This window comes from Pinus tabuliformis, chromosome X (genome assembly GCF_031772625.1).
Source record: "Pinus tabuliformis cultivar Carrire ecotype Pingquan chromosome X, CPIR1, whole genome shotgun sequence".
NCBI classification, from domain to species: Eukaryota; Viridiplantae; Streptophyta; class Pinopsida; order Pinales; family Pinaceae; genus Pinus; species Pinus tabuliformis.
Window position 1 is genome coordinate 789,770,195 of NC_142308.1, and position 25,303 is coordinate 789,795,497.

General features: G+C 37.3%; 1 protein-coding gene across 5 annotated transcripts in view; it reads left to right on the forward strand.

Annotated features, from left to right (window-relative positions):
* Positions 1 to 25,303, forward strand: part of LOC149142200 (uncharacterized) — a 361,843-nt gene that overhangs the window by 41,190 nt on the left and 295,350 nt on the right. For all 5 annotated transcript variants that reach the window (XM_089446688.1, XM_089446684.1, XM_089446686.1 and 2 more), the window contains 2 exons: positions 24,370 to 24,569; positions 24,848 to 24,934. In XM_089446688.1, coding sequence (XP_089302814.1) covers positions 24,370 to 24,569; positions 24,848 to 24,934 — 287 coding nt within the window. The remainder of the gene's footprint in view (positions 1 to 24,369; positions 24,570 to 24,847; positions 24,935 to 25,303) is intronic.

Below are 25,303 nucleotides of genomic sequence, written 5' to 3' on the forward strand. Positions count from 1 at the left end.
AGATATTTCTGTTCTTATTGCTGAATCTCGTTGTTAAGGGGCCAAATCTGTAAATTTATTAAGCTGATCTAGGGTTTTCCGTCTTTGTTTTATGCACATATTTTTAGGGCTTTGTCTTTCCTTTGCAGGTTACAAGTGCATTTTGTTTGAGAAACATTTCAAGGGTTTTTTGGAGCAGTATTTCCAAAATTTAAAAAAAAAAATTACAGCTGCCGCCATCAAACTCTGTGGGCCTGCACCTGTTCAACGCAGAAACTGTTGAGGCTTTATCAAATGGTCGATTTCAAGCTGTGCCTTCCTTCTGGATGTCACCTGTATACAAAGCAGTAAAAAGGGATCGCGTCTGCAAATCAAAATCGTTGCAGCTCTCAGAATCGGGGAAGGGACCATATTTTTCACGCAAAGTGAATCTGAGGGTTGTGTTTCGAACGCATTCAGCATTGGCAAACAATATTATCGCTCTCCAAAAAACGCACAGAGATCCGCCGGCTCTCAGCTCACAGTCATCCGCCAGTTGAAAAGGAAGTCTCAGATCCGTCAAGTATCAGCTCTCAACGTATATCTACCCACGCGCGGAAATGATGGCTTTGAACGAGACAGCGTAAGCGTGATTTTGGTGGAATGGCCAAAAAACCAACGATTCACCCTTAGCGTTCAGTATGTCTCACGCATTTCGGATTTGAGGCTGAAGGGTACGTGCTGGGCATCGTTTCATGCAGTTGTACCTATCTACCACTGTGCCCAGCGAGTTACTAGTGTGCAATTCTTGCAAAACGTTCGAAATTATCTGCCATGCTCACCACCGGCTCAGCGTTTTTGGGTTTTACGATACCTGTACCCGCAAATAAAAGAAAAATCTCATCAACGCTGCAGCAGCACGTCATTTCGTCCAGCGTAAGAGGGTGACTGTGCGTCTCTACGAGTGGTCATCAGGGTAATCCATCGACTTATGAACTGTATCCGAATTTTATTTACGCACGGGCCACGACTTTGGACTTCGGCATTCATCGATGTGTAAAGCGGTGGATTGGTTGCAGTGCGGTTAATCTTCAGTGGCCAGGTATTCTCTGACGAATCGTTTTCTCCAGCGGAAGCCTCATGCATTTTTTTTTCATCGGTTATGATCGTTTATGGTTCCGTCTGCAAACCCTCATGTAAGTTTTTTTTTGAACCGATTCGTGTTTCTATTCGCCGCCATCGTCCATCACATCAAAGCTTCTCTACGCTTTCAGTTTACGTGGTTACGTTTTTTAGGGTTTAATTAGAATCTCGTTTTTTTTATTTAGTTGCATTTTAAATAGTTTTATTTGGAGGATTTTTAAAATCAGATTAAAACTTAAAAAAAAAAGAAGAAGAAATTTTAGTCTTATTAGCTTTTCAAAAGTTTTGATTTTAGTTTTAATATTTTTTTAAATTTTTGTAATTTTAGTTTTCATTTAGAGTTGATTTTAATTTTAGATTTTTATAATATTGAAAAATAAAAAATTGAAAAAAGATTTAAAAAATTAAAAAAAAAAAAAATATTAAAATTTTGTGGAAAATTAGTTTTGCCAGTTTCAGTGGTTTTTCATGTTATATCTTTCATGCTGAGATTTGAATTTTTTTTAAGTCGAGATGCGAAATTGATATCTGGTTAATGGTTTATGATTCGTGGTGGTTTAAAGTATTCATTTTTTTGAAAATTCTCAATTGCTGGATATCGTTTTGGTCATTCTAAGAGCATTGTGATTTAGCTGATGATAGATGATTGCTGTTCATGGTCCATATTTTTATATCATTTAACAAGTAATCGTTTTAACCACAATCTCTTAAGGCACTGGTCTGCTAAATTAATCAAATCCATCGAGTGCTTTTTTATATCGTATCTCGTGTCTCCCAACCAACTGGTCGACAGTTGGTCTCATCATCTCACAGGGACTACCCCCCTTAGCCGCGGGAGACAGGCTTAAACGGAGGGATCGGGGATAAGAGTGACAGCCCCCGGTCTGAGCGTTGTCGTGCCAATCCGCGCGACAACAGGAAGGAGAATAGTTGTTGCAACATCCCAACTTGCAGTTGCTTGAGGACAAGCAATTTTGGGAAGGGAGGACTGTAATGTCCCTTTCCAAACCATAATAACAGAAGGGATCGACTTAGTAGCATACCCAGATTTTGTAGGCTATAGTCGGGAAAAAAGGGATCAACTAGTTTAATTGTTTAATGCCATCATATTTAAAAGGCAAATTTTTAATGATTAAATAGAAAACTCGTAAGTCACCCTGTTGACCTCTACTGGTCAACAACTACCCATGCAGTACATCCCCCTTTTTTTGGCAAAAAGGGGCAGCACCTGATCTGTGAGTCTGTACTGAAAAGCTCTCTTGTAATCTGATTTTCTGGTTAATAAAAAGACTTTGGGGTTCAAAACTGGCTGGTGTTACTCTCTGGAATTGCTGTGAGATGTTTGTTTTTTTTGCATATTTCAGTTTTCAGCAGTTAATAATAGCTTGGTTTCAGAGTATTGTGAGTACAGGTATCTTGCTCACGTGCTAGGGTTTGAATGTTGTAGGGTTTCTGGAATAATGGCAGGTATCTCCATTATTTCTTGAAATCTAGCAGCATTTCTTGCCCTCTTTACTGATGTTTGCTTGAGGTGTGCAGGAAGTCTTTAGGTGAAGGGTATTTGTGGGCGTTTGGGGAAGTTCTGGGCTGAACCAGCCGACTCCCACAGGCTTTTCTTTGCAGAGCCTAGCTGATTTTGGCCCTGGGTTAATCATTAAGAGTTTATTTCGTGTTTTACATGAGAGATTTTCCTTCTGTTCACAGCAAAGTTCAAATTTCTTATATATTGAAAGCATTACTGCAACTATTGTCAAATCTGGCTGTCCCAGAGCTGTGAAGATTTTGATTTTATACAAATTTTTTTTTTTGAAGGGTTTACTGCAAAATTTTGTATATCTCCCAGATTTCGTTTTCTTCTTGCAGGTTACAGTTAAAGTCGGGAAAAAGTTTCCTTATATGCGGTGTTAGTTGTCTGCCCATCTGCTGGTTTGGCCGTCGAGGGAGCATTTCAAATACACTTCTCTGCTCATTTACCATTTACGTAAAGCCAGGACAAAGAGCTGTTTACCCACGCGTCTCAACAATTGCTATTGCCATCGATCACTGCATATCTGGTAATGTTCGGCGCGTGAAACGTTTAAAGCCTGTGGATGACTGTCATGCTCACACCGCCGTCAAGAGCTGGAAAACGCATTGGCTATCAGTTTACATTCTGACGTGTGAGCTTCAGAAAACATTTAAAAAACGCAGGAGATCTTCAGATGAGGTAATTTTTTTCAAGTCATTGCATGCCATCGTCTCCAGGCAACCTTGCAATCGACCTCGAAATTTTTCAAAGTTGCCCAGGTAAAATCGTTTCCATTATTCACGCAGGCAGAACATGAAAATCGAGTTTTGTTTGGGCATATGTATCGGGTCTTTTTGACTGTGTTTTTCCTGCGTCCAAATTTTTGATGAAACCGTCTGCGGATTTCCTTTAGGGCTTTCGCGTGGGTATTTTTTTTTTGTTGTTCTGATCACTAGCGTAATCTGGACAGCCGGCTGCGTGTTTTCCCTTAAGGTGGAGCTTCGCTTGCGCTGTCAAAGTCGTGTCCTCGCAGCCCTCGTCATTCCGTCTAGCAGCCGCATTTTCCTTTCCGATCGCATTTTCCAGGTCACGCATTCATCTTTGGTTTTTCGATTTAGTGTGTAAATGCCTGATCCTGTGTGATAGCGTAGTTTAGTTTAGAGTATAGCTTCTGTCTTTTATTTATTTATTTATTTTTTTGTTAAGATTTAATAGTAGGGTAGCGTATAGTTCTGATTGTAATTAAATTTTAATTCCTTAGGTTTAGTTTAGATTTATTAGAATTTGTTTTATTTAAATTTTCATATAGTTCTAAAGTCTTCATAGTTTATATTGTTGTAGTTTTTTTATTATTTAGTAATGTTTTAGATTTTTAAAGTTTTAGATTTTAGATTTTTTTTAAATATAATATAAAAAAAAAAAAATATTAAAAGATTTATAATTTTTTTTTTTTTAGGCTTAGTTTAGTTTTTATACAGTTAAGTTTTAGATTGATTTCATTTAGAAATTTTTGTTTAAAATTTTTGAATGAAAAATCATAAAAAATATTGTGGGATATTTTTGCCATTTTCAGTCTTGACTCGGAAATTACCTGTGTTTCATTTTTTATGTTGAGATTGAAATTTTTAACGTGGGAATTAGTGTTTAATTTGATTCAATTTTTCAGCTGATGATTAATTGCATGAATGTGGCCTCCTGTCGTTATTTTACATGGTCATGCAAAACACTTTATATTTCGAAAATCTAAATTTGCTGGAGTATCACTAAGTCGTTAAGCATTTTTTCTCACTTGATAAAAGTTAAATGATAAATGATTGCTCCTAATGAGATCATATTCCTGCTAGCATCTGGTACTTAATCATTTAAACATTAACTCCACAAGGCACTGGTCTTTTAAATTTCTAAATCCATCTAGTGCTTATCATATCGTGTATCGTATCTCCCGCCCAACTGTTTGGCAGTTGGCCTTCATCTTGCCACAGGGTCTACCCCCCTTAGCCGTGGGAGACAGGCTTAAACGGAGGGATCGGGGATAAGAGTGACAGCCCCCGGTCTGAGCGTTATCGTGTCAATCTGCGCGACAACATTTTTTGGCGCCGTTGCCGGGGACACTTTGTTCTCGGTGTTTCAAACGACGATCATTCATCTTCTCATCTTTCTCATCTCTCAGTTGAGCTGGCATAATCAATATTTTGGCATCTTTTCATCACATATCAGCAGCGCCTCTTGGGTTTGTTTCCTGTTTGGGTGGCGACTCCACTTTCTCATTTTTCCCAGACAAGAAGCTTTCCTCATATCTGCTTGTGGTTACTTTTTGGATCCTAGAATCAGATTCATTGTTCAAGTGGCGACTCCACTTCTCTCATCTCTTAATTCTTTTGAGCAGAAATCTCTTTCTATCATTCATTTGGTCCCTTGTTGTTCATCATGGATTATTCATGTAAACCATGTCATTTTACTAATAATCTCCATGATCTTCCGAAAGAGGCCATTTCTAAATTATTTAAGTTCTCGGGTGATGATCCGGTCGCTGTTAGACATCATTTAAACATGTTTACTTGTGTAATGACCATATATTGTAGACTTCCTCAATATAATCATGAAGATTTCAAGATGCGTCTATTTGTCCATTCTTTAGAGGGTGATGCCTTGAATTGGTTTAATAATTTTCCTAATGATTTTTTCACTTCTTTACAAGACATTCTCAATGCTTTTAAAGATAGATATGATAGTCCAAACAGCTTGCCTTCTGCCCCTAAAATTGTGCAACAGAAAGAAAGAGTTCAAGATCAGAATGTGTCATCCACCGGAACTATTGCAGATCAAGTTCATGATAGTGAAAAATCAGGGATAAATGACAATGAAAAAGAAGAGCAAAAGCAAATAATACAAGATTTAATGATGCTGGTGAAAAATATGGAAAGCAACCAAACTAATCTTATCAATGATGTTAAAACTTTACGCACCCATCTGGAAAAACGTAATAAGGAGATTGAGGACACGCAAAATCAACATGCTAAGGAAATTGAGGCCATGAAAACTAAACATGAAACAGAAATTGGAAACATGCAAGCGAATCATGAAGAAGAAATAAATTCCATGCAGCATTGCTTGATGAACATAAAGGAAGAAAATGTTAAAGTAATAAAAGACATGGAAGAACATCATGCCAGACAAATTAGTGCTATAAAGGTTGAACACTCTAGACAGATGGATGCCATTAGAATACAGGTTCAAAAGTTTCAGCAATTGGAAAATGAAAGAAACCAGATAACATCAATAGATCAGGAGCCTTCTCATTTGTTGCAACAAGCTCCATCTTATTATGAGGAGGTTATTAGTTCAGTTGAAAGATGGTTGATTGAAGATGGACTTAAGAATGATAAAGATCAGATGCGGGCTAAAGAGAGACATATCACGCATACTTCATCTAATAGTTTCGAGACAGAAAGTTCCAGCTCATCAGTAATTCATCCTGCCAGGAAGAAAAAGCGCAAGAGGAAGAAAATGAGAAGAAGATTTGACGCATCAGAGGGCCGCGAGCTGCTTGATTTTCGGATAGGAAAAAGTCCTACCATATGCAAAATTGGACATGGCACATCCGACAAGCAGCCGACAGATTTGCCTGAAAGCAGGCAAATGCTCAGTATGCACTATATTGAACACATCTGATGCCGTGGGGCATTTTTTGTATTGTATTTCTAACTCTACTCCTCGTCTTTTCAGCGTTTCATCCCTGTTTTAGGATTAGATTTACTTTTCATGTTATTAGATAGTTAATAAATGAAGAGCTTTCATGTGCTTAATGTATATGCTGATTTTTTGGATGGACGCTACTTATTTTTGTGTTGTATGGATGCAGATTCTGGATTCTCACATTTCTGCAAGCAGCAACGTGTCCCCAAGTAGAGCCAGATGTTGACCTCTACTGGTCAACTACCCATGCAGTACATCCCCCTTTTTTTGGCAAAAAGGGGCAGCACCTGATCTGTGAGTCTGTACTGAAAAGCTCTCTTGTAATTTGATTTTCTGGTTAATAAAAAGACTTTGGGGTTCAAAACTGGCTGGTGTTACTCTCTGGAATTGCCGTGAGATGTTTGTTTTTTCTCCATATTTCAGTTTTCAGCAGTTAATAATAGCTTGTTTTCAGAGTATTGTGAGTACAGGTATCTTGCTCACGTGCTAGGGTTTGAATGTTGTAGGGTTTCTGGAATAATGGCAGGTATCTCCATTATTTCTTGAAATCTAGCAGCATTTCTTGCCCTCTTTACTGATGTTTGCTTGAGGTGTGCAGGAAGTCTTTAGGTGAAGGGTATTTGTGGGCGTTTGGGGAAGTTCTGGGCTGAACCAGCCGACTCCCACAGGCTTTTCTTTGCAGAGCCTAGCTGATTTTGGCCCTGGGTTAATCATTAAGAGTTTATTTCGTGTTTTACATGAGAGATTTTCCTTCTGTTCACAGCAAAGTTCAAATTTCTTATATATTGAAAGCATTACTGCAACTATTGTCAAATCTGGCTGTCCCAGAGCTGTGAAGATTTTGATTTTATACAAATTTTTTTTTTTGAAGGGTTTACTGCAAAATTTTGTATATCTCCCAGATTTCGTTTTCTTCTTGCAGGTTACAGTTAAAGTCGGGAAAAAGTTTCCTTATATGCGGTGTTAGTTGTCTGCCCATCTGCTGGTTTGGCTGTCGAGGGAGCATTTCAAATACACTTCTCTGCTCATTTACCATTTACGTAAAGCCAGGACAAAGAGCTGTTTACCCACGCGTCTCAACAACTGCTATTGCCATCGATCACTGCATATCTGGTAATGTTCGCCGCGTGAAACGTTTAAAGCTTGTGGATGACTGTCATGCTCACACCGTCGTCAAGCGCTGGAAAACGCATTGGCTATCAGTTTACATTCTGACGTGTGAGCTTCAGAAAACATTTAAAAAACGCAGGAGATCTTCAGATGAGGTAATTTTTTTCAAGTCATTGCATGCCATCGTCTCCAGGCAACCTTGCAATCGACCTCGAAATTTTTCAAAGTTGCCCAGGTAAAATCGTTTCCATTATTCACGCAGACAGAACATGAAAATCGAGTTTTGTTTGGGCATATGTATCGGGTCTTTTTGACTGTGTTTTTCTTGCGTCCAAATTTTTGATGAAACCGTCTGCGGATTTCCTTTAGGGCTTTCGCGTGGGTATTTTTTTTTTGTTGTTCTGATCACTAGCGTAATCTGGACAGCCGGCTGCGTGTTTTCCCTTAAGGTGGAGCTTCGCTTGCGCTGTCAAAGTCGTGTCCTCGCAGCCCTCCGTCATTCTGTCTAGCAGCCACATTTTCCTTTCCGATCGCATTTTCCAGGTCACGCATTCATCTTTGGTTTCTCGATTTAGTGTGTAAATGCCTGATCCTGTGTGATAGCGTAGTTTAGTTTAGAGTATAGCTTCTGTCTTTTTTTTATTTATTTATTTTTTTGTTAAGTTTTAATAGTAGGGTAGCGTATAGTTCTGATTGTAATTAAATTTTAATTCCTTAGGTTTAGTTTAGATTTATTAGAATTTGTTTTATTTAAATTTTCATATAGTTCTAAAGTCTTCATAGTTTATATTGTTGTAGTTTTTTTTATTATTTAGTAATGTTTTAGATTTTTAAAGTTTTAGATTTTAGATTTTTTTTTAAATATAATATTAAAAAAAAAAAAAATATTAAAAGATTTATAATTTTTTTTTTTAGGCTTAGTTTAGTTTTTATACAGTTAAGTTTTAGATTGATTTCATTTAGAAATTTTTGTTTAAAATTTTTGCCTGAAAAATCATAAAAAATATTGTGGGATATTTTTGCCATTTTCAGTCTTGACTCGGAAATTACCTGTGTTTCATTTTTTATGTTGAGATTGAAATTTTTAACGTGGGAATTAGTGTTTAATTTGATTCAATTTTTCAGCTGATGATTAATTGCATGAATGTGGCCTCCTGTCGTTATTTTACATGGTCATGCAAAACACTTTATATTTCGAAAATCTAAATTTGCTGGAATATCACTAAGTCGTTAAGCATTTTTTCTCACTTGATAAAAGTTAAATGATAAATGATTGCTCCTAATGAGATCATATTCCTGCCAGCATCTGGTACTTAATCATTTAAACATTAACTCCACAAGGCACTGGTCTTTTAAATTTCTAAATCCATCTAGTGCTTATCATATCGTGTATCGTATCTCCCGCCCAACTGTTTGGCAGTTGGCTTTCATCTTTCCACAGGGTCTACCCCCCTTAGCCGTGGGAGACAGGCTTAAACGGAGGGATCGGGGATAAGAGTGACAGCCCCCGGTCTGAGCGTTGTCGTGTCAATCTGCGCGACAACATTTTTTGGCGCCGTTGCCGGGGACACTTTGTTCTCGGTGTTTCAAACGACGATCATTCATCTTCTCATCTTTCTCATCTCTCAGTTGAGCTGGCAGAATCAATATTTTGGCATCTTTTCATCACATATCAGCAGCGCCTCTTGGGTTTGTTTCCTGTTTGGGTGGCGACTCCACTTTCTCATTTTTCCCAGTTAAGAAGCTTTCCTCATATCTGCTTGTGGTTACTTTTTGGATCCTAGAATCAGATTCATTGTTCAAGTGGCGACTCCACTTCTCTCATATCTTAATTCTCTTGAGCAGAAATCTCTTTCTATCATCCATTTGGTCCCTTGTTGTTCATCATGGATTATTCATGTAAACCATGTCATTTTACTAATAATCTCCATGATCTTCCAAAAGAGGCCATTTCTAAATTATTTAAGTTCTCGGGTGATGATCCGGTCGCTGTTAGACATCATTTAAACATGTTTACTTGTGTAATGACCATATATTGTAGACTTCCTCAATATAATCATGAAGATTTCAAGATGCGTCTATTTGTCCATTCTTTAGAGGGTGATGCCTTGAATTGGTTTAATAATTTTCCTAATGATTTTTTCACTTCTTTACAAGACATTCTCAATGCTTTTAAAGATAGATATGATAGTCCAAACAGCTTGCCTTCTGCCCCTAAAATTGTGCAACAGAAAGAAAGAGTTCAAGATCAGAATGTGTTATCCACCGGAACTATTGCAGATCAAGTTCATGATAGTGAAAAATCAGGGATAAATGACAATGAAAAAGAAGAGCAAAAGCAAATAATACAAGATTTAATGATGCTGGTGAAAAATATGGAAAGCAACCAAACTAATCTTATCAATGATGTTAAAACTTTACGCACCCATCTGGAAAAACGTAATAAGGAGATTGAGGACACGCAAAATCAGCATGCTAAGGAAATTGAGGCCATGAAAACTAAACATGAAACAGAAATTGGAAACATGCAAGCGAATCATGAAGAAGAAATAAATTCCATGCAGCATTGCTTGATGAACATAAAGGAAGAAAATGTTAAAGTAATAAAAGACATGGAAGAACATCATGCCAGACAAATTAGTGCTATAAAGGTTGAACACTCTAGATAGATGGATGCCATTAGAATACAGGTTCAAAAGTTTCAGCAATTGGAAAATGAAAGAAACCAGATAACATCAATAGATCAGGAGCCTTCTCATTTGTTGCAACAAGCTCCATCTTATTATGAGGAGGTTATTAGTTCAGTTGAAAGATGGTTGATTGAAGATGGACTTAAGAATGATAAAGATCAGATGCGGGCTAAAGAGAGACATATCACGCATACTTCATCTGATAGTTTCGAGACAGAAAGTTCCAGCTCATCAGTAATTCATCCTGCCAGGAAGAAAAAGCGCAAGAGGAAGAAAATGAGAAGAAGATTTGACGCATTAGAGGGCCGCGAGCTGCTTGATTTTCGGATAGGAAAAAGTCCTACCATATGCAAAATTGGACATGGCACATCCGACAAGCAGCCGACAGATTTGCCTGAAAGCAGGCAAATGCTCAGTATGCACTATATTGAACACATCTGATGCCGTGGGGCATTTTTTGTATTGTATTTCTAACTCTACTCCTCGTCTTTTCAGCGTTTCATCCCTGTTTTAGGATTAGATTTACTTTTCATGTTATTAGATAGTTAATAAATGAAGAGCTTTTATGTGCTTAATGTATATGCTGATTTTTTGGATGGACGCTACTTATTTTTGTGTTGTATGGATGGAGATTCTGGATTCTCACATTTCTGCAAGCAGCAACGTGTCCCCAAGTAGAGCCAGATGTTGACCTCTACTGGTCAACTACCCATGCAGTACATCCCCCTTTTTTTGGCAAAAAGGGGCAGCACCTAATCTGTGAGTCTGTACTGAAAAGCTCTCTTGTAATCTGATTTTCTGGTTAATAAAAAGACTTTGGGGTTCAAAACTGGCTGGTGTTACTCTCTGGAATTGCCGTGAGATGTTTGTTTTTTTTGCATATTTCAGTTTTCAGCAGTTAATAATAGCTTGTTTTCAGAGTATTGTGAGTACAGGTATCTTGCTCACGTGCTAGGGTTTGAATGTTGTAGGGTTTCTGGAATAATGGCAGGTATCTCCATTATTTCTTGAAATCTAGCAGCATTTCTTGCCTTCTTTACTGATGTTTGCTTGAGGTGTGCAGGAAGTCTTTAGGTGAAGGGTATTTGTGGGCGTTTGGGGAAGTTCTGGGTTGAACCAGCCGACTCCCACAGGCTTTTCTTTGCAGAGCCTAGCTGATTTTGGCCCTGGGTTAATCATTAAGAGTTTATTTCCTGTTTTACATGAGAGATTTTCCTTCTGTTCACAGCAAAGTTCAAATTTCTTATATATTGAAAGCATTACTGCAACTATTGTCAAATCTGGCTGTCCCAGAGCTGTGAAGATTTTGATTTTATACAATTTTTTTTTTTTGAAGGGTTTACTGCAAAATTTTGTATATCTCCCAGATTTCGTTTTCTTCTTGCAGGTTACAGTTAAAGTCGGGAAAAAGTTTCCTTATATGCGGTGTTAGTTGTCTGCCCATCTGCTGGTTTGGCTGTCGAGGGAGCATTTCAAATACACTTCTCTGCTCATTTACCATTTACGTAAAGCAAGGACAAAGAGCTGTTTACCCACGCGTCTCAACAATTGCTATTGCCATCGATCACTGCATATCTGGTAATGTTCGGCGCGTGAAACGTTTAAAGCCTGTGGATGACTGTCATGCTCACACCGCCGTCAAGAGCTGGAAAACGCATTGGCTATCAGTTTACATTCTGACGTGTGAGCTTCAGAAAACATTTAAAAAAAGCAGGAGATCTTCAGATGAGGTAATTTTTTTCAAGTCATTGCATGCCATCGTCTCCAGGCAACCTTGCAATCGACCTCGAAATTTTTCAAAGTTGCCCAGGTAAAATCGTTTCCATTATTCACGCAGGCAGGCCGCAGAACATGAAAATCGAGTTTTGTTTGGGCATATGTATCGGGTCTTTTTGACTGTGTTTTTCTTGCGTCCAAATTTTTGATGAAACCGTCTGCGGATTTCCTTTAGGGCTTTCGCGTGGGTATTTTTTTTTGTTGTTCTGATCACTAGCGTAATCTGGACAGCCGGCTGCGTGTTTTCCCTTAAGGTGGAGCTTCGCTTGCGCTGTCAAAGTCGTGTCCTCGCAGCCCTCCGTCATTCTGTCTAGCAGCCGCATTTTCCTTTCCGATCGCATTTTCCAGGTCACGCATTCATCTTTGGTTTTTCGATTTAGTGTGTAAATGCCTGATCCTGTGTGATAGCGTAGTTTAGTTTAGAGTATAGCTTCTGTCTTTTTTTTATTTATTTATTTTTTTGTTAAGTTTTAATAGTAGGGTAGCGTATAGTTCTGATTGTAATTAAATTTTAATTCCTTAGGTTTAGTTTAGATTTATTAGAATTTGTTTTATTTAAATTTTCATATAGTTCTAAAGTCTTCATAGTTTATATTGTTGTAGTTTTTTTTATTATTTAGTAATGTTTTAGATTTTTAAAGTTTTAGATTTTAGATTTTTTTTGAATATAATATAAAAAAAAAAAAAAAAATAATATTAAAAGATTTATAATTTTTTTTTTTTAGGCTTAGTTTAGTTTTTATACAGTTAAGTTTTAGATTGATTTCATTTAGAAATTTTTGTTTAAAATTTTTGCCTGAAAAATCATAAAAAATATTGTGGGATATTTTTGCCATTTTCAGTCTTGACTCGGAAATTACCTGTGTTTCATTTTTTATGTTGAGATTGAAATTTTTAACGTGGGAATTAGTGTTTAATTTGATTCAATTTTTCAGCTGATGATTAATTGCATGAATGTGGCCTCTTGTTGTTATTTTACATGGTCATGCAAAACACTTTATATTTCGAAAATCTAAATTTGCTGGAGTATCACTAAGTCGTTAAGCATTTTTTCTCACTTGATAAAAGTTAAATGATAAATGATTGCTCCTAATGAGATCATATTCCTGCCAGCATTTGGTACTTAATCATTTAAACATTAACTCCACAAGGCACTGGTCTTTAAATTTCTAAATCCATCTAGTGCTTATCATATCGTGTATCGTATCTCCCGCCCAATTGTTTGGCAGTTGGCCTTCATCTTTCCACAGGGTCTACCCCCCTTAGCCGTGGGAGACAGGCTTAAACGGAGGGATCGGGGATAAGAGTGACAGCCCCCGGTCTGAGCGTTGTCGTGTCAATTTGCGCGACAACATTTTTTGGCGCCGTTGCCGGGGACACTTTGTTCTCGGTGTTTCAAACGACGATCATTCATCTTCTCATCTTTCTCATCTCTCAGTTGAGCTGGCAGAATCAATATTTTGGCATCTTTTCATCACATATCAGCAGCGCCTCTTGGGTTTGTTTCCTGTTTGGGTGGCAACTCCACTTTCTCATTTTTCCCAGACAAGAAGCTTTCCTCATATCTGCTTGTGGTTACTTTTTGGATCCTAGAATCAGATTCATTGTTCAAGTGGCGACTCCACTTCTCTCATCTCTTAATTCTCTTGAGCAGAAATCTCTTTCTATCATCCATTTGGTCCCTTGTTGTTCATCATGGATTATTCATGTAAACCATGTCATTTTACTAATAATCTCCATGATCTTCCGAAAGAGGCCATTTCTAAATTATTTAAGTTCTCGGGTGATGATCCGGTCGCTGTTAGACATCATTTAAACATGTTTACTTGTGTAATGACCATATATTGTAGACTTCCTCAATATAATCATGAAGATTTCAAGATGCGTCTATTTGTCCATTCTTTAGAGGGTGATGCCTTGAATTGGTTTAATAATTTTCCTAATGATTTTTTCACTTCTTTACAAGACATTCTCAATGCTTTTAAAGATAGATATGATAGTCCAAACAGCTTGCCTTCTGCCCCTAAAATTGTGCAACAGAAAGAAAGAGTTCAAGATCAGAATGTGTCATCCACCGGAACTATTGCAGATCAAGTTCATGATAGTGAAAAATCAGGGATAAATGACAATGAAAAAGAAGAGCAAAAGCAAATAATACAAGATTTAATGATGCTGGTGAAAAATATGGAAAGCAACCAAACTAATCTTATCAATGATGTTAAAACTTTACGCACCCATCTGGAAAAACGTAATAAGGAGATTGAGGACACGCAAAATCAACATGCTAAGGAAATTGAGGCCATGAAAACTAAACATGAAACAGAAATTGGAAACATGCAAGCGAATCATGAAGAAGAAATAAATTCCATGCAGCATTGCTTGATGAACATAAAGGAAGAAAATGTTAAAGTAATAAAAGACATGGAAGAACATCATGCCAGACAAATTAGTGCTATAAAGGTTGAACACTCTAGACAGATGGATGCCATTAGAATACAGGTTCAAAAGTTTCAGCAATTGGAAAATGAAAGAAACCAGATAACATCAATAGATCAGGAGCCTTCTCATTTGTTGCAACAAGCTCCATCTTATTATGAGGAGGTTATTAGTTCAGTTGAAAGATGGTTGATTGAAGATGGACTTAAGAATGATAAAGATCAGATGCGGGCTAAAGAGAGACATATCACGCATACTTCATCTGATAGTTTCGAGACAGAAAGTTCCAGCTCATCAGTAATTCATCCTGCTAGGAAGAAAAAGCGCAAGAGGAAGAAAATGAGAAGAAGATTTGACGCATCAGAGGGCCGCGAGCTGCTTGATTTTCGGATAGGAAAAAGTCCTACCATATGCAAAATTGGACATGGCACATCCGACAAGCAGCCGACAGATTTGCCTGAAAGCAGGCAAATGCTCAGTATGCACTATATTGAACACATCTGATGCCGTGGGGCATTTTTTGTATTGTATTTCTAACTCTACTCCTCGTCTTTTCAGCGTTTCATCCCTGTTTTAGGATTAGATTTACTTTTCATGTTATTAGATAGTTAATAAATGAAGAGCTTTTATGTGCTTAATGTATATGCTGATTTTTTGGATGGACGCTACTTATTTTTGTGTTGTATGGATGGAGATTCTGGATTCTCACATTTCTGCAAGCAGCAACGTGTCCCCAAGTAGAGCCAGATGTTGACCTCTACTGGTCAACTACCCATGCAGTACATCCCCCTTTTTTTGGCAAAAAGGGGCAGCACCTGATCTGTGAGTCTGTACTGAAAAGCTCTCTTGTAATCTGATTTTCTGGTTAATAAAAAGACTTTGGGGTTCAAAACTGGCTGGTGTTACTCTCTGGAATTGCCGTGAGATGTTTATTTTTTCTGCATATTTCAGTTTTCAGCAGTTAATAATAGCTTGTTTTCAGAGTATTGTGAGTACAGGTATCTTGCTCACGTGCTAGGGTTTGAATGTTGTAGGGTTTCTGGAATAATGGCAGGTATCTCCATTATTTCTTGAAATCTAGCAGCATTTCTTGCCCTCTTTACTGATGTTTGCTTGAGGTGTGCAGGAAGTCTTTAGGTGAAGGGTATTTGTGGGCGTTTGGGGAAGTTCTGGGCTGAACCAGCCGACTCCCACAGGTTTTTCTTTGCAGAGCCTAGCTGATTTTGGCCCTGGGTTAATCATTAAGAGTTTATTTCCTGTTTTACATGAGAGATTTTCCTTCTGTTCACAGCAAAGTTCAAATTTCTTATATATTGAAAGCATTACTGCAACTATTGTCAAATCTGGCTGTCCCAGAGCTGTGAAGATTTTGATTTTATATAATTTTTTTTTTTTGAAGGGTTTACTGCAAAATTTTGTATATCTCCCAGATTTCGTTTTCTTCTTGTAGGTTACAGTTAAAGTCGGGAAAAAGTTTCCTTATATGCGGTGTTAGTTGTCTGCCCATCTGCTGGTTTGGCTGTCGAGGGAGCATTTCAAATACACTTCTCTGCTCATTTACCATTTACGTAAAGCCAGGACAAAGAGCTGTTTACCCACGCGTCTCAACAACTGCTATTGCCATCGATCACTGCATATCTGGTAATGTTCGCCGCGTGAAACGTTTAAAGCCTGTGGATGACTGTCATGCTCACACCGCCGTCAAGAGCTGGAAAACGCATTGGCTATCAGTTTACATTCTGACGTGTGAGCTTCAGAAAACACTTAAAAAACGCAGGAGATCTTCAGGTGAGGTAATTTCTTCAAGTCATTGCATGCCATCGTCTCCAGGCAACCTTGCAATCGACCTCGAAATTTTTCAAAGTTGCCCAGGTAAAATCGTTTCCATTATTCACGCAGGCAGAACATGAAAATCGAGTTTTGTTTGGGCATATGTATCGGGTCTTTTTGACTGTGTTTTTCCTGCGTCCAAATTTTTGATGAAACCGTCTGCGGATTTCCTTTAGGGCTTTCGCGTGGGTATTTTTTTTGTTGTTCTGATCACTAGCGTAATCTGGACAGCCGGCTGCGTGTTTTCCCTTAAGGTGGAGCTTCGCTTGCGCTGTCAAAGTCGTGTCCTCGCAGCCCTCCGTCATTCCGTCTAGCAGCCGCATTTTCCTTTCCGATCGCATTTTCCAGGTCACGCATTCATCTTTGGTTTTTCGATTTAGTGTGTAAATGCCTGATCCTGTGTGATAGCGTAGTTTAGTTTAGAGTATAGCTTCTGTCTTTTATTTATTTATTTATTTTTTTGTTAAGTTTTAATAGTAGGGTAGCGTATAGTTCTGATTGTAATTAAATTTTAATTCCTTAGGTTTAGTTTAGATTTATTAGAATTTGTTTTATTTAAATTTTCATATAGTTCTAAAGTCTTCATAGTTTATATTGTTGTAGTTTTTTTTATTATTTAGTAATGTTTTAGATTTTTAAAGTTTTAGATTTTAGATTTTTTTAAAATATAATATAAAAAAAAAAAAAATAATATTAAAAGATTTATAATTTTTTTTTTTTAGGCTTAGTTTAGTTTTTATACAGTTAAGTTTTAGATTGATTTCATTTAGAAATTTTTGTTTAAAATTTTTGCCTGAAAAATCATAAAAAATATTGTGGGATATTTTTGCCATTTTCAGTCTTGACTCGGAAATTACCTGTGTTTCATTTTTTATGTTGAGATTGAAATTTTTAACGTGGGAATTAGTGTTTAATTTGATTCAATTTTTCAGCTGATGATTAATTGCATGAATGTGGCCTCCTGTCGTTATTTTACATGGTCATGCAAAACACTTTATATTTCGAAAATCTAAATTTGCTGGAGTATCACTAAGTCGTTAAGCATTTTTTCTCACTTGATAAAAGTTAAATGATAAATGGTTGCTCCTAATGAGATCATATTCCTGCCAGCATCTGGTACTTAATCATTTAAACATTAACTCCACAAGGCACTGGTCTTTTAAATTTCTAAATCCATCTAGTGCTTATCATATCGTGTATCGTATCTCCCGCCCAATTGTTTGGCAGTTGGCCTTCATCTTTCCACAGGGTCTACCCCCCTTAGCCGTGGGAGACAGGCTTAAACGGAGGGATCGGGGATAAGAGTGACAGCCCCCGGTCTGAGCGTTGTCGTGTCAATCTGCGCGACAACATTTTTTGGCGCCGTTGCCGGGGACACTTTGTTCTCGGTGTTTCAAACGACGATCATTCATCTTCTCATCTTTCTCATCTCTCAGTTGAGCTGGCAGAATCAATATTTTGGCATCTTTTCATCACATATCAGCAGCGCCTCTTGGGTTTGTTTCCTGTTTGGGTGGCGACTCCACTTTCTCATTTTTCCCAGACAAGAAGCTTTCCTCATATCTGCTTGTGGTTACTTTTTGAATCCTAGAATCAGATTCATTGTTCAAGTGGCGACTCCACTTCTCTCATCTTTTAATTCTCTTGAGCAGAAATCTCTTTCTATCATCCATTTGGTCCCTTGTTGTTCATCATGGATTATTCATGTAAACCATGTCATTTTACTAATAATCTCCATGATCTTCCGAAAGAGGCCATTTCTAAATTATTTAAGTTCTCGGGTGATGATCCGGTCGCTGTTAGACATCATTTAAACATGTTTACTTGTGTAATGACCATATATTGTAGACTTCCTCAATATAATCATGAAGATTTCAAGATGCGTCTATTTGTCCATTCTTTAGAGGGTGATGCCTTGAATTGGTTTAATAATTTTCCTAATGATTTTTTCACTTCTTTACAAGACATTCTCAATATGCTTTTAAAGATATATATGATAGTCCAAACAGCTTGCCTTCTGCCCCTAAAATTGTGCAACAGAAAGAAAGAGTTCAAGATCAGAATGTGTCATCCACCGGAACTATTGCAGATCAAGTTCATGATAGTGAAAAATCAGGGATAAATGACAATGAAAAAGAAGAGCAAAAGCAAATAATACAAGATTTAATGATGCTGGTGAAAAATATGGAAAGCAACCAAACTAATCTTATCAATGATGTTAAAACTTTACGCACCCATCTGGAAAAACGTAATAAGGAGATTGAGGACACGCAAAATCAGCATGCTAAGGAAATTGAGGCCATGAAAACTAAACATGAAACAGAAATTGGAAACATGCAAGCGAATCATGAAGAAGAAATAAATTCCATGCAGCATTGCTTGATGAACATAAAGGAAGAAAATGTTAAAATAATAAAAGACATGGAAGAACATCATGCCAGACAAATTAGTGCTATAAAGGTTGAACACTCTAGACAGATGGATGCCATTAGAATACAGGTTCAAAAGTTTCAGCAATTGGAAAATGAAAGAAACCAGATAACATCAATAGATCAGGAGCCTTCTCATTTGTTGCAACAAGCTCCATCTTATTATGAGGAGGTTATTAGTTCAGTTGAAAGATGGTTGATTGAAGATGGACTTAAGAATGATAAAGATCAGATGCGGGCTAAAGAGAGACATATCACGCATACTTCATCTGATAGTTTCGAGACAGAAAGTTCCAGCTCATCAGTAATTCATCCTGCCAGGAAGAAAAAGCGCAAGAGGAAGAAAATGAGAAGAAGATTTGACGCATCAGAGGGCCGCGAGCTGCTTGATTTTCGGATAGGAAAAAGTCCTACCATATGCAAAATTGGACATGGCACATCCGACAAGCAGCCGACAGATTTGCCTGAAAGCAGGCAAATGCTCAGTATGCACTATATTGAACACATCTGATGCCGTGGGGCATTTTTTGTATTGTATTTCTAACTCTACTCCTCGTCTTTTCAGCGTTTCATCCCTGTTTTAGGATTAGATTTACTTTTCATGTTATTAGATAGTTAATAAATGAAGAGCTTTTATGTGCTTAATGTATATGCTAATTTTTTGGATGGACGCTACTTATTTTTGTGTTGTATGGATGCAGATTCTGGATTCTCACATTTCTGCAAGCAGCAACGTGTCCCCAAGTAGAGCCAGATGTTGACCTCTACTGGTCAACTACCCATGCAGTACATCCCCCTTTTTTTGGCAAAAAGGGGCAGCACCTGATCTGTGAGTCTGTACTGAAAAGCTCTCTTGTAATCTGATTTTCTGGTTAATAAAAAGACTTTGGGGTTCAAAACTGGCTGGTGTTACTCTCTGGAATTGCCGTGAGATGTTTATTTTTCTGCATATTTCAGTTTTCAGCAGTTAATAATAGCTTGTTTTCAGAGTATTGTGAGTACAGGTATCTTGCTCACGTGCTAGGGTTTGAATGTTGTAGGGTTTCTGGAATAATGGCAGGTATCTCCATTATTTCTTGAAATCTAGCAGCATTTCTTGCCTTCTTTACTGATGTTTGCTTGAGGTGTGCAGGAAGTCTTTAGGTGAAGGGTATTTGTGGGCGTTTGGGGAAGTTCTGGGCTGAACCAGCCGACTCCCACAGGCTTTTCTTTGCAGAGCCTAGCTGATTTTGGCCCTGGGTTAATCATTAAGAGTTTATTTCCTGTTTTACATGAGAGATTTTCCTTTTGTTCACAGCAAAGTTCAAATTTCTTATATATTGAAAGCATTACTGCAACTATTGTCAAATCTGGCTGTCCCAGAGCTGTGAAGATTTTTTTTTTATACAAATTTTTTTTTTTGAAGGGTTTACTGCAAAATTTTGTATATCTCCCAGATTTCGTTTTCTTCTTGTAGGTTACAGTTAAAGTCGGGAAAAAGTTTCCTTATATGCGGTGTTAGTTGTCTGCCCATCTGCTGGTTTGGCTGTCGAGGGAGCATTTCAAATACACTTCTCTGCTCATTTACCATTTACGTAAAGCCAGGACAAAGAGCTGTTTACCCATGCGTCTCAACAACTGCTATTGCCATCGATCACTGCATATCTGGTAATGTTCGCCGCGTGAAACGTTTAAAGCCTGTGGATGACTGTCATGCTCACACCGCCGTCAAGAGCTGGAAAACGCATTGGCTATCAGTTTACATTCTGACGTGTGAGCTTCAGAAAACATTTAAAAAACGCAGGAGATCTTCAGATGAGGTAATTTTTTTCAAGTCATTGCATGCCATCGTCTCCAGGCAACCTTGCAATCGACCTTGAAATTTTTCAAAGTTGCCCAGGTAAAATCGTTTCCATTATTCACGCAGGTAGAACATGAAAATCGAGTTTTGTTTGGGCATATGTATCGGGTCTTTTTGACTGTGTTTTTCCTGCGTCCAAATTTTTGATGAAACCGTCTGCGGATTTCCTTTAGGGCTTTCGCGTGGGTATTTTTTTTTTGTTGTTCTGATCACTAGCGTAATCTGGACAGCCGGCTGCGTGTTTTCCCTTAAGGTGGAGCTTCGCTTGCGCTGTCAAAGTCGTGTCCTTGCTGCCCTCCGTCATTTCGTCTAGCAGCCGCATTTTCCTTTCCGATCGCATTTTCCAGGTCACACATTAATCTTTGGTTTTTCGATTTAGTGTGTAAATGCCTGATCCTGTGTGATAGCGTAGTTTAGTTTAGAGTATAGCTTCTGTCTTTTTTTATTTTATTTATTTTTTTGTTATGTTTTAATAGTAGGGTAGCGTATAGTTCTGATTGTAATTAAATTTTAATTCCTTAGGTTTAGTTTAGATTTATTAGAATTTGTTTTATTTAAATTTTCATATAGTTCTAAAGTCTTCATAGTTTATATTGTTGTAGTTTTTTTTATTATTTAGTAATGTTTTAGATTTTTAAAGTTTTAGATTTTAGATTTTTTTTAAATATAATATATAAAAAAAAAATAATATTAAAAGATTTATAAATTTTTTTTTTTAGGCTTAGTTTAGTTTTTATACAGTTAAGTTTTAGATTGATTTCATTTAGAAATTTTTGTTTAAAATTTTTGCCTGAAAAATCATAAAAAATATTGTGGGATATTTTTGCCATTTTCAGTCTTGACTCGGAAATTACCTGTGTTTCATTTTTTATGTTGAGATTGAAATTTTTAACGTGGGAATTAGTGTTTAATTTGATTCAATTTTTCAGCTGATGATTAATTGCATGAATGTGGCCTCCTGTCGTTATTTTACATGGTCATGCAAAACACTTTATATTTCGAAAATCTAAATTTGCTGGAGTATCACTAAGTCGTTGAGCATTTTTTCTCACTTGATAAAAGTTAAATGATAAATGATTACTCCTAATGAGATCATATTCCTGCCAGCATCTGGTACTTAATCATTTAAACATTAACTCCACAAGGCACTGGTCTTTTAAATTTCTAAATCCATCTAGTGCTTATCATATCGTGTATCGTATCTCCCGCCCAACTGTTTGGCAGTTGGCCTTCATCTTTCCACAGGGTCTACCCCCCTTAGCCGTGGGAGACAGGCTTAAACGGAGGGATCGGGGGTAAGAGTGACAGCCCCCGGTCTGAGCGTTGTCGTGTCAATCTGCGCGACAACACACTCAACAAAAATAAAGTGACCCATGGTATTTCTCGCCACCCATGGTATTTTGAGAGGATGAAATAATTATAAGAAGAAAGGAGGCTCAAGGAGGAAATGTGCAGATGATTTGAGAATTGAATTTGGAGCTGTAATAGCTTATTGTGTGAGGGGAAACCCTTGTGGAGATCCCAGTTTCAGTGGTGAAATTATCCACCCTATGTTGGTGATTAGTTTTATTGGTGAAACATCCACCCTAGCTAGTCAAGAGGGAGAACCACTTCAGGTTCTTCATTGGCGTTGATGAGAGAAGAAGGATCGAAGATTGGAGTCTGGAAGATGAGTCTAGTTGTAGCAGTGCACATTTCTTCTAGGAGGCCGTATTAGCAAAAAATCGCACAACTTGAAGGAGGGCCGAATTACTTGGCCAAAAATAGGGCTGAATTATTTGTTAGGCATTGAATTTGTAGAGGGCCGAATTGTGGGTTCCTAGAAAGGCCGAATTGTGAAGGCTAAATTATTCTGGAGCTGTGGAGGACATGTTAAGTGGGTCAAGTTGCTTTTCCAAGGGCGCAGTCACCTACAAAGAAAAATAGAAATTGGAGGACTGAGAAGTGTTGCATTGAGTTGATTTATTGCAGAGGAAAGTTGAGTGATTTTCCAGAGGTCAACTTGCCAGGGGTGATTTCCGAAGAAGGCTGAGTTGTTCCAGCCAAATCTTAATGAAGAGGCCAAATTGGAGCCAGCCGAATTTGCCAGTGGATTTGCAGCTAGGGATCGAGCTAGAGGATTCCTAGAAGGAGGCAGAATTATCTCCAATGGTCAATTTGCCAGGTTTTTCCAAAAATAAATTGTTGTAGATCCTCTGTATTATTAATAAAATTGGCTACATTTTTGATGTGGCATTTTCAATAAAAAATTGTGATTATTGGTTTTCCAAATTTGTTGAAATTTACTAAAATTTTCGGCAAAGTATTTCTCAAAATTTTCTGAAGAAGTTTTAATAGAAAAATTATAAATTAAATTAAAAGGGATATTTCACATGCACATCTCCCTGTTGGCAATAGATTTCGCTGCCTTGCCACAGGATTTCTTTTCCTAAATGTAGGAACCTTTTTGTCTCTCGTGTCGAGTTCTAAATTCAACTTCTTGTGGAAACCATACAACATCTTATTGATGTTAAACAATTAGTCCAAATTGGATTCTAAAAGCAAGAAAATGATTCTTACGCTTTGTTGATTTTGTAAGTGATATTTATTTGCAATTGTCAATAAGCCTAATGGGTGTGCTGAAGAGTTAGGCAGGAAGGGGAGAACCAAATACGGTAACAAATTCCATTGTGAAATACAATTTCTGTACCCTTTTGGTTACAAGCTACCACTGTCAAAGTAGATTCAAAATTGGCATTCACAGTGCATGGTTTTATCAAATTTGGCATGGTTTTGGCACATTGTTTTAACCTACTATTTCTCTATGATGGGGTGCCTTGCAGCTATGCTCTCCGTAATGTTCTAGAAATCTCTTACCAGAGTGAAAATACTTGTCGTTTTCTTGTGCTGGCACAGAATACTGTAGAAGATCCTCTTTTAGTTTATTTATTGCCTTAAAGAGGAGTTAGATGAATAGATCTTATTAGAGTTTTTTCATGATCATGATAAGTTGGTTTTACTTCTTAGGATTGTTTTTCAAGTTTCACATGATGGGGTTGCTTTATTAGGATGGAACTTTTTGCTCTCCCATAATTATTTTTTAGAGGTTTTAGTATCACAGCTTGGTATATGTTTTTTACACCTCCTTTTTATGCAGCTTTTCTATCTTAGTTGCATTATCACACTTGTTTAGTAACATTCAATTGTGATTGGGCTTCGGATGTTTATAAAATACAACAAATAGTGGCAGTTAACAGCATGCTCAAATATGTGATCTAACTTCTCAGTCACTAACCATTTAAACTGTAGAAGGTTTGTTTCTTCTGCTGACCTTTCTTTATGGGTGCCATTTAATCTCTCAGTTAAGCATCCTCCATCAATTTCTTTTGAGATTTTTTGCATCTATCCTGATTGCACCGGGGCATTCTTCATCACGAGACGTGCTTCTTGCATAAATCTGCTTAGAAGGGATCATGCCATGGTAAATTGCATCAGTCTGATCTTTTAATTGGTTAGTGTTTAATATGCAAGATGGACAAGGATATATCGTGGCAGTAATATGTGCATTTGATTTTGAGCGACAGCCTTAGTTGGCTTAAATTTTAACTATTAAAATTGCATGACAAAAGACATTACTATCCTTGTTTTGTTTATTCCATTTGTATTCTTATCTGAATATTTGCATGGCAGTTTTACAAAGTGGTTTTGGTCTGATGTTTCAGTAGGTTGCATTTTGCAATCCATTACAAAGCAGGGTTTACGGTTTCAAGTTTGTTGTTACAGTTGCAGAAATAACAGAGTCCTAAATACTAAAGGTGGAAGTACCCACAAGTGAGGAACAATAGAAGATCATCATGTTAGGGTGTTTGAGTTTCTCATGATTTACTTTTATTTATTGGGTCTTTGTTGATACTTTTTTTTGTGAGGGTATTTTGCACCCTTTTGTACTTGTCTAATTCTGTTACCAATATGCAGATTGGGCCAAATACTTCTGTAGAAACTGTGCTACATGGGACAAGGGTTCAGCTGCAAGAGTTTCACTCAACGCTTCTGCATAAATTTGGTAATCTACACCAGGACAAGAAAAGGAGAATTTGGAATGATGGTCAAATTACGCTTTGTGCTATAACAGACTTTCATCTTCAAAATCGGCTTACACTGGAGAGTGTATTAGGGTGCAGAAACGTTTCTCCCTCAAGTTTGCTTTTATGTCTAACTGACGTGTGTAACAAGCCAATATTTGTATAATATTTTACTGTATCCTTGGAATAAACAAGGCATATGTTGTCATTTTCCTGTTTCCATTGCCTTTCCTACGTGGGTATGCATAGGAGGTTAATACAATAGTTTTTGTTGACTGATATGAGAAGATTACTGTTTTTTTGTAATGAGCTGAATGCAATATTCTATATCTAAACTTCTGCTTAGCTCTACTCATTGAAATTTCTGGCAGGTCTGAAGAGAAGGGACAAACATTTGCCACTGTTGCATCTACTGACTTTGAATCAGGGATATCATGGGGTTTGGCTAATTCGTTCAGGTGAGTGTGAAGTTCTATTTTTGTTTATCTAATGATAAAGTGGTTGATTTGAATGCATTTAGTTTGTTTATTGAAATTAAAAATTTTGGCACATAAGGAGAAACACCACATACTGGGGTGCCTGTATCATGTTTTTAATTTTATACCAGCTAATAGTTCAGGGAAAAGCTAAAAAGTAATAAAACAGGCAGGAAAAGAGCAAAACAGTGGCATTTATAATGAACACTTAAGCAAAACTATAGGTACTGTGAGAAATCCTTCACAGGTATGGTGTTTTACTGAGGATGTTTGGAAGGCACCTGCCTTCAATTAGATGGCTGTTTAGGAAGATTGGAAGATGCTTGCCTTCAATGAAATTGCTGTTACACG